Genomic DNA, 9,698 nt, shown 5'->3' with positions numbered 1-9,698 from the left:
ATCAACCAGATTTAAATAATGTCCTGAAGAGACAAAGAAGAGCATCATGAAACAATTGAAAAAAACTGAACCGGGCTAGTAAAACTTGTCTCTATTTCTCACCAAAAGCTGAAAAGAAATCCCCAGCTGCAAATTTGTCACTGTTGAGTGCCTTGGAGTTGGTGTGGGGCACGATTTGTTCTGTCTAGTTGCAGCTAATTCCAGCTGGTTCTTCTTTGTTGGGGCTCAACGGCTTCTTTGGTCAGTGGCTTTGGTATCAGGTCTAGGCGTTCGGGTTTTGAGGGTTTGGCTGATTCTTCTGGGTGGTGGAGGATTGGTGCGTTGGTCACCAGCTTCTGCTGGTGATCCTTAACTATACATGAGCACCTTTCAAATAAAAAGAACCCTACCGGCCGACTTACATCTCAGATCGTCAAAGTCTGCAACCATCACACCATCACACTGAAACACTAACGCACTAATAGACAAGTTTTCAGAGCTGTCATGGGGAAAAAAATACTCTAACAAGAATCTGGACAAGAAGATGTAACAAATTTATTAAAACTTTGCAAAGTGAGAAGAAAAGCACAGAGACAAAGGAGTCTGTGAAAAAAAGTAGGGGCTGTGTTTGGTGTTAAAGAGCATAGCTTTTATATTTTCCAGGTTGGGAAAATAACACGAAGATTAGCCCCAAGAATCAAACATCCATGCTGTTTTATGACACTTTAAATCTTTCAAAGTTTCAAAAATACAAATACAAAGGCAATGCAATTTGACTATTATTAGAAGAATATTGATCAGGATGAAAACAAGGTTTGTGGAACTTCATTGCATAACTTACCACATTATTACGTTATTATAAAAAAAAAAGCGACCTCTACATTTTGTAATCATGCATGATGCAACAGAAACTATTACAATGTGTTCAAAGATTTTACTACCTTTTGCATTTTACATAATGTGGTTGTAAATACGTTTAATTACATATTGAAGCCAGAATTTATCACATTATTACATATTGAGGCGTTATAATACAGCATTACAAACCTCCTACTATGGTTAAACAGGAGGCCCAGACTCCTGCTTAAGCCTGGGCCTAAACATCACCATAAATGCTGTGTATTCTGATGATAAAGCAAACACAGGTTTGAACCACAGAAGTCATGAAATGAGAAAAGTTTAAAGTGAGGACTTCCACCTGGTTACTTGGTGCATTTCACAATGAAACCTTCCTCAGTCACAAGCCACAGATACCCCAGGTCGTAGCTGGCATGTTTGATCTTCACAGACATTTCAATTTTCTTCCAATCTGTGCCCTGTGGAACATGGTCAGAGATGCCAGTTCTGGAAAGGGGAAGGTGCTTTTTAGTGGCTGTTTTAAAGTAAACCATCTCTGTACTTTCCATATTTGGAACACAAATATATTGGAGGGTTTACCTTTCGTAGAGCAGTCCAAGTCGATTTACAACAAAGACATTTCCGTCACTCCCAACTTCAACATTTACTGCCTCTCCATCCACCTTGTTCCAGATTCCAGGTTTGACGCAGGAGTTTGAGATTTGCTGTCAAAGTAAACAAAGATGGCAACAAGAACATTGGTGAATATTATAACAAGAGTTGCAGCAAGAGCTTGAAGACACAAGTTTACCGTGAAGAAGATTGATTGTTGTGCGTTCACTCCCCAGCATCCAGTTGGAGCACAACTGATATAAATCAGCAGATCAGTCACACTACTGGTGCTCCAGTGCATGATCTCCTTTATGGATGAGGCTTTGTTGGCAGTCAGGCAGTGGATTCTGTCACTCTTAGCAACTCCTATTACCTGACCTTGTCCTCCTGCATCTACCTGCTTTAACTCCAGACCTGAAGACACAAAGAACAGCGTCACTAAAAAAATGAAAATGAGAATGAGGCGGCCTAACCTGTAAAGTCTGGCTCTGAAACATAATACTCACCATGGGTAGGAACAAAATCACTGGCTACAAATTTATAGACTTCGTTCTGCTGGTCGACTCCCCAGATCCCTGCAGGTCCCACTGAGACATGCTTAAGAGACACCGAGCCCAGTTTGGACCAACTTGATCTACTCAAGAAGAAGGCGCTGGAGTTTTTGTCTGTCATCACAACCATCCCCTGGCCAGCATCGATCTGGGCTGCAGGAAACTGCTGCGGAGCAACGCTGCAGGTCCAACCTGTCGTGAAGAACCAAATCATGAAATAAATGTTTAAAACACACTTTTGTGGATAAATTTGCATATAATGTCATTTTCTGCCAATCCTTCACACCACACCGTCATAACCTCCTGATAGCAAAGCAAAAAGCCTCTCTCACTATTTGAACAAGGCAGGATGTTTGAGAGGCCCAAGCCAGGCCTTAGGCTTCTCTCCATGGCCCCTGAGGCTGGAAACAGCCAGGCAGTTCTAAACCAAGCCGAAGTTTATTGGACAAAATAGGCAAGTGGTTGACCAATGCGTAGGGTTTTTCTTAAAAACTAAATAGTTATCACAGTCTCTGATGGTTTTTTTTTGTGTATCTTTTTTAGAAGCGAGCACACATAAGCTCTACGGTCAGTTTATTCTGATTTTATAACAAGATAATTCTAGATAACAACAATCTAATAATAATCTACAGATTAACAAAGTGGTGCTAGGTCCACAGTTGAATGGTTGCCACAGGAGATAAAAACGATTTCTACATAGCACCATAAAGAGAAGGTCAGATTTCCTCCAAAGTGATTTAAAGGATAAAATAAACACATTTCCAGCTTTCACTAATCACTTTGTTACAGTTTTCTAACAGTTGACACTGATGACTCCTAAACCAGTCTTCTAGTCCTGCTTCCTGTCTGTGATGGCAAGATAACTGTGGCTCCTCTTGGTGGCAAGTGGTTAGAAATAACAAACATGTCATGTCATGTTTACCCCAGACTAATAGAAAGTCATGCCGACTTTGTTAAAACTAATTTCTCAACCTTAAACTTTTTTTCACCACTGAATAAATGTGCCCAGATGAAAGATTACATTTTGTTGTCTAACTAGAGGAGCGCTATTATGTATTTTTCAGGGACATTGTGCCATTTTATTGCACAATCAAGTTACTGTTACTGTTACCTTCAGTTGGTAGAAAAATACTTAATATGTCAAACATGACTTAACACAAATCTGACTTGAACATTTAATGCCTTGGAATCGGGCCTCTCTGTTTTTTCCTAAACTTGCCTGACTGTTTTGGGGTTGTCACAATTAAATATTTTAAAAATTATTATTATTATTATTATTATTAAAATTCTCATTGCCAAGCAATGTAGCTGCAGTCAAGTTAGTATCACAACATTTGAAATAGAAGTCAGATTGTTTGACCGTGGCAGTTCCACTACTATAGCTTTGATATAAGTGGCAAAAAGAGATACAACTGTGTATTTTGTATTCCGTTGCATTGGGGACCCACACAAACAAAAACCTAAGCTGTCCAACAATCTAAAATATTAATTTTACTGATTTCAATACGATTTTTTTTTGTCATTTTGACAAACCTCCAGACACTGGTAGCTTTTTAACCATTTTGGTGAGGTCAGCTTTGAGTGTGGCAGACAGGTTGTCATTGGTATCCTTGGTCGGGTTGTTGGAAAGACGTGGTGCCAGATAACGAGCTGAAATATACCAATAAACATGTTTGTGAAAAGAAGAATCATCTTATTTTCACTTGAAACTTATAAAACAGTTTAATAATTGTGGTCATGATCAAGCCTGTGCCTGCAAACTGTTGTGTACGCAGCTTAAAAAAAGGAACGGCAATGATGCTGCTGCGATCTGAACCAAAGTGGAAAAACCAGCACTGAAAACCAAACACATGTTATACTTACTTTCACTAAACTTCGTCCTTTAAAACCCTGATATTTAGTTAATTTGATTTCAGAAGGGGCCGATGACATTAGTATCACTGCAGCATCCCATATTTAAGAGAACTAGCAGAAGACTCACAGTGTACACCGAGGGCGATGAGTCCAGCCAGCAGTAAAACATTCAGAATTCCCAAAAATATAATTACTTCTAGGTAAAGTCTCTTCTTGGAGCTGCTTGAACCTTAGCAAGCAAAATTAATATTATTAATATTAACTTAAAAAAAATAATAATTATAAAATAATTATAAAATACACAATGCATTTCTCTGTTATTTCATTCTTACCTCTGTCCTTACATGAAGGAGTTTGGTAAATGGATTCTTCAAGATCTAAATTCCCATAAGTCCCTTCCATTGGTTGATGCTCAGCGCCGGCCGTCTTGCACTGACCGTAAAATGTGCTGCAGTCGTCAAGTTAAGAGAAAACTGCAAAAAAGAGCTATGTCACCCGAAAGGAAATACCATGATAAGAGATAATGGCAAAATAAAGAAACTTGTGACCACAGTTTCAACATAAGTTTTTTTGAAAGTGCCACTGGTTTCATAATTTTAGATTTGCTGATTTTCCTCTGAGTTTCTTTAGTTTTGAGTAAAATTGCTTTCAGCTCTTGAACTAAAGATACCTCTAACTTTTCTTTGCCATTTCCCTCTTGCTAAGTTTGCTCCCTACACACAGTCTGAAAAGTAGGTCCCAAATATTCTTACTTTTTAATCTTCTGTATAAGAGGTTTAATTGTAAAAGAATCAACAACTCATTGTGTCTCATTTACTTTGTACTTTTAAAGCAATCTTTATCGTGTTTTTGTGTCGACTGGTTTTGGAAGTACCTCAGGAGATGTAAGGAGGGGGAACGTTTGTTCCTTTTCTGAAAACACTGGATGTCCATCAGAAGAAATCATGCTTATGCTTTTTTAAAAAAATTTTAACGAGTCTCTTGCTATGCTAAATATTCATACAATGGTCAAATACATGTTACTTTTACATAAGACAAAGATTTTTTTTTTCTACTAGCAAAAGAGCAAAGTAATGTTTATTATTATCCTTTTACATCACTTCAGAATTTTTTTTGTTACAAAGAAAAATAAATTTAATTACCATGAAATTTGAATTTATGAACGAATAAGGTTTATGACATAATAGTTTTATTTTACTCCCTTAATAAAATCATCATGCATAGGCTATATATTTATGTGATATTACCTTTTTTTTTGGTGATATATGCCATGCAAGAGAAAAAAGAAATTGAAAATAGAAGAAATCAGTGAGTGTGGCATTGTTTATATTTTATAGCATTTAAGTGTCACCCAGAGTCCCAACTTGAATGTAATAGAGAATCTGTGCAGGAAGTTGAAGATTAGGGTAAATTGGCATCACCCTGATCCATTCACTATTTTAAAGGGTATTACATACTTTTTGACTTGCCAGATTTGTAAAAATGTACATTTAAGTAAAAAAAAAAAGTTATTGGTAAGGAAATAATGTAAAAATGTCAAAGTCTAAGTCCTCTAGGTGTGAGTGTAATCTGGGATTTAGTTTTTCACCTACACCAACATTTCCAAGCATGTCTGAACCTGTTCCCATCAGCTTCACCTGATGCTCATCAGTAATGAGTCAGAGGAAGAACAAAAAGCACTTGGCAGAAACACTGGCTGTCTTTCTGTGACGCTTTAAACCAAGAAATATGAACAGTACATTTCTTTTTCCAAGTCAACTTGAAGTAAATGCATTTGAATTGACACCCTGTACTCTAATCGCTCAACATTCATTCATCTATCTCTAGCAGGGACAGGTCATTTGGTTATGTAGTGTGAAAACAGAGGGAACAGAGAATGTATACTGCAATGCAGTGGTTCAAGAAAGAAGTGAAGTTGTGCAAGATATTTTAGGAAACAATACTTTCAAAGTTTTTCCGTCTATTATCATAGTCCAAGTGCTCGAATATGAAGTGAAGTGGATATTATGCAAACTATAGGGGTTCACGTTCTCTCCCACATTTATTTGCATGTAGAGCGGGACTTGTGGTTTCTCTCCCGCTGCAACTTTTCGCGCTATGGTCCAAGTATCGGCAAGTCCATTCGTGTAAACCCCCACCTGGCAGCTCTCACTTCCATCTGTCTTTCAGTTTCAGACATTAATTACATCCCAAAGCAGAGACAAACGCCTAGTTGATTAGTTAAAGGCGTTATTAGCGGCTTTTGTACAATATGCGTCTCTGTGGGATTTGGAAAGAAGCAGTGGTGCAACCCAAAACTATATGTAGAAAAGCAAAGATCGTTGGTAAGGCCGATGAGTTACTCTTTTCAAAGCCCTGGCGTCCAAATTATATGTGTACAAAAGTTATTTTTTGTCGGACAAATATCCCCTGATTAATAAGGGTAATAACCACAAAGAAAGTATTTAATAGTACGACATGATTTGGAGTGTTGGTCGTGTTTTTGTTGTCATCTCAACGAAAAAATTAAACATTACTGACAGTATTTAACAGTAATTTACGGATAACGTTATAACACTTTTTTGTTTACAATATTTGATGCGTTTCATAGCACATCATAAACAAGATCATAAATACTCTGAAGCAACTTTACGGGTTTTTTCTGGAGATTGGGTGTGTGTTCGATATTGCTGAAGATCCCGTTTCTACACAAAAAACGCATCTGTCGACCAGCCATGGGTCGATGCGTTTTTTGTATATGGGATCTTCGACGACATCCTAAGTTGCCGTCGAAGGAAGCAGGGTGCGAAAACACGTACAGAGTGAGACGTCTTTTTTCTCCAAAACCTATCTTGAAATGAGCGCGCCGGCTGCCCCGCCACCAATATCAAAGGCGTGGTCGTTCAGCCTCTCATTCCCTAGGAAGCTCAGAGCGCAGTGCTGTTGATTGGCTGGAGCCAGGTGACGACACCAACCAACGCGGTTTCCGATTGGCTGGAGCAATCCAGCTGCTTCAGAGCGCCAGAAAACAAGCTTGAGCGGGTGTTGCTGTTGAAGCGGGGCAGTACTGCACAGTGTCCGCTCTGTGGATGACACGCAGGACACACATAAGCGGTTCGGAGTTGCCCGCTAATTTTAAAGAGGGAAAGAAGCGGCTATGTTTGGCTGAAGCAACTAACGCAGTGACAAGACTGTGACCCACATCGGAATACATCATTAATTTCAACGGTCACAAAAAGGTGAATAATTGTGCATTTCTTCCAGTTGTTTCCTGTTATCTGTGTCATGGTATGCTGCTCCACTGACCCAATACCTTCAGCTAAGTTTATAGTTAAAGTTATTTTTGATCTATTTTACTATGTGCAAGTCACAAATAATGTACTTCTAGTTCATTGGTAGCTCATGTAGTGTAAGTAATTAGGATTAATTTAGCCGAACTGGCCCTTTTCTGGTTAATAGAGTTAGCGGTAAAAGTTATGTTTCAGATCGGATTAAACTTTGATTTGTTGCAGTGTAACAACACATTAAGTCTCTATCATATGGCATGGGTTAGATCTCAGCAGGTTAAGCTTAAAACATGTTAATAAGGGAGCGAATTAGCTTGCTGTTAGCCCGCTAGTTACCAGATGTTTGCGCCAAATTCTTCTGAACGTCTGGCCTGACATTAAAGCTACTCTTCCGCGGTGTGTTTCTTTATTACTAACCCATGTACAATGGCAATAAAACAGATGGGTAGCGAAGTATGGATCATATTTGGAGGATTTGCTAAGACAAAAAGTTTTCACAAGCATACAGAAGTGGTAATTCTGGTTTACGGTCATGACATCACAAGAGGGACGATCAAGTCAGTACACTGGATTTTTGACGCCTTTTCTTTCAACTTGGAGATTGAATGTTCTAAATTCCTCACTCAGAAATATGATAAAGCAGTCCTTTTATTTATTCTCAGACATGAGAGCTGAGATCTGTGCATTAAATCACATGTGAGTTGAGGGGGAGACCCAGAAGTCGCTGAACTCCAAGATCACTATCCAATATGCTACGCATTTGAAATGTTAAAGTTGTAGGTATAAACCAGGGATGCACTATATAACTAGTATTTATCGCAGCATTTATGTATTTCTCTTGGCCACAGCCATGTTAATCTGAATCTCTATGAAGAAGTGTAATTTCTCTCTGTGATTAACAAAGTATTTTTGAATTTGAAACAACAAAAAAAGGTTGTTGCATAGCTAAGAAACTACAACTAAATTTTGTTTTGTGAATTCACGTCACCTTACTTTTTTTTTGGCAGGTATTCCAAATGGAGGTGGAATGCCTGGCACTGAAAGACCTCACAAGTGTGGGAAAAAGTTTCTCTGTTCCTAAAGAAGATGGGAGCCAAGGGGAAAAGGTGGGCTTGGATGTGCTTTTTACTGCGCTTAGTCAACTGCATCTAGTAAAATCAGGCAGAACTGTTTCGATCCAACTTTGAGTTTACGCAAACACGCAACAAGTACCAACATTCCCGATTCTCACCAACCATTCTCTGTTGCAGGAAAACGTGTGTTTAGAGAGGAGGAGGTCCACCCCGCTGAAACCGTCAGAGTCCAGCGTTCCCGTTTTCCTGGTGAGCCGGAAGGCGTCGACCTCCGACCTGGCCCACATCACTCCCATCAAGTGTGGGAGCCTGGCTGAGCCGTGGTCGCCCACGGCCAACCTGAAGGTGCTCATCAGCGCTGCCAGCCCGGACATCAGAGACAGGGAGATGAAGAAGGTTCTGTTCAGACCTATGGAGAACGACAAGGACCAGGTGGTAGGTTCAGAACCAGCGGTGGAGGATGCAGAGGTAGAAGATCCAACTCAGGTATTTGGACCCTGGAAAGATTGGCAGTTAACTAAACTTGTATAACATGTATATTAACTAAACTTAATATACATGACATATTAAGGGATGGAAAACAATTATGGAGTCTTCTTATATTTTGATGTTTTTTTATAGTTTGAAGGGGCTTTTGAGGAGGATGATGCAGAGAAGAAGCCGAGCAGGAAGGAGAAGAGCCTGGGTCTGCTTTGCCAGAAGTTCCTGGCTCTTTACCCCGATGACCCACCAGCCCACAGCCCCATATGGATCTCACTGGATGAGGTCGCAACCAATCTGGGTAAGTGCATTAAAGCGATCAGGAGAGCAGCTTTACCTTTTTACAACTCGGGGTTTGATTTCATAAATTCCTCTGCGCCTGTCAGGAGTGGAGCGCCGACGGATCTACGACATCGTCAACGTCCTGGAGTCGCTGACCATTGTGGGCCGGATGGCCAAGAACAGCTACACCTGGTACGGCCGACAGCGGCTGTGGAGCACGCTGGAGGTGCTGCAGCGGAGGGGCCGGGAGCAGGGCTACCACCTGCAGATGGACCTGCCCGCCGAGGCCAGAAGGTCCGGACTGAGCCGGGAGGAAGATGGAGGAGATGGAGACTCAGGAAATGGTATGAAAACAAAAAGACAATGAGAGAAATACCAATGTTTTTGGCATTTGTTGATTAATTTGAATTTCCTCTTCTCAAATAGCCTGTGTGTGAACTTAAATCTGCTTTGTTCTGCAGCTGCGGGCAACAGAAAGGACAAATCTCTGCGCATCATGAGCCAGAAGTTTGTCATGCTCTTCCTGGTCTCCAAAACTCAAACCGTTACCCTGGACGCGGCGGCCAAGGTCCTCATCGAGGAGAGCCAGGACTCCTCGAGCCACAGCAAGTACAAAAGTAAGAAAGGACCACAACGCGTTGCACTGTTTTGGTCCAAAATCAGAATACAGTGCAGAAATGTTTCTTTTTTTTTTTTTTTTTTTTTTTTTTCCCGTTTAGCCAGAGGGGGGGGTTTGTATAATCTCGCCCATGGGTTGGCTGAAC

The 9,698-nt window shown here is 40.2% G+C and overlaps 2 protein-coding genes across 5 annotated transcripts in view; one reads left to right on the top strand and one right to left on the bottom strand.

Moving 5' to 3' along the window:
• Positions 1-524: 524 nt before the first annotated feature.
• LOC106952929 (fish-egg lectin-like) lies at positions 525-8,423 on the bottom strand. 3 transcript variants are annotated; one of them, XM_015041385.1, is made up of 8 exons: positions 8,335-8,423; positions 4,166-4,306; positions 3,961-4,062; positions 3,513-3,629; positions 1,935-2,171; positions 1,628-1,842; positions 1,417-1,541; positions 525-1,323 (listed from the first exon to the last, which is right to left on the bottom strand). In XM_015041385.1, the coding sequence occupies exons 2-8, from the start codon at positions 4,233-4,235 to the stop codon at positions 1,182-1,184; spliced, it is 1,008 nt and encodes a 335-aa protein (XP_014896871.1). In that variant the 5' UTR covers positions 4,236-4,306; positions 8,335-8,423; the 3' UTR covers positions 525-1,181. The 3 variants fall into 3 exon arrangements, with proteins under 3 accessions (XP_014896871.1, XP_014896870.1, XP_014896872.1); XM_015041384.1 differs by having other exon boundaries at positions 8,331-8,419; XM_015041386.1 differs by lacking the exon at positions 8,335-8,423 and having other exon boundaries at positions 4,166-4,929.
• Positions 6,591-9,698, top strand: part of e2f7 (E2F transcription factor 7) — an 11,560-nt gene continuing 8,452 nt past the window's right edge. For both annotated transcript variants that reach the window (XM_015041383.1, XM_015041382.1), the window contains exons 1-6: positions 6,591-7,051; positions 8,107-8,205; positions 8,350-8,658; positions 8,794-8,953; positions 9,039-9,278; positions 9,396-9,551. In XM_015041383.1, the coding sequence (XP_014896869.1) occupies positions 8,116-8,205; positions 8,350-8,658; positions 8,794-8,953; positions 9,039-9,278; positions 9,396-9,551 (955 nt within the window). In that variant the 5' untranslated portion in view covers positions 6,591-7,051; positions 8,107-8,115. The remainder of the gene's footprint in view (positions 7,052-8,106; positions 8,206-8,349; positions 8,659-8,793; positions 8,954-9,038; positions 9,279-9,395; positions 9,552-9,698) is intronic.

This window comes from Poecilia latipinna, unplaced genomic scaffold (genome assembly GCF_001443285.1).
Source record: "Poecilia latipinna isolate Pla-1442-1.1 unplaced genomic scaffold, P_latipinna-1.0 Scaffold548, whole genome shotgun sequence".
Lineage (NCBI taxonomy): Eukaryota > Metazoa > Chordata > Actinopteri > Cyprinodontiformes > Poeciliidae > Poecilia > Poecilia latipinna.
Note: the sequence above shows the minus strand (reverse complement) of the source record. Positions and strands in the feature narration are given on the sequence as shown.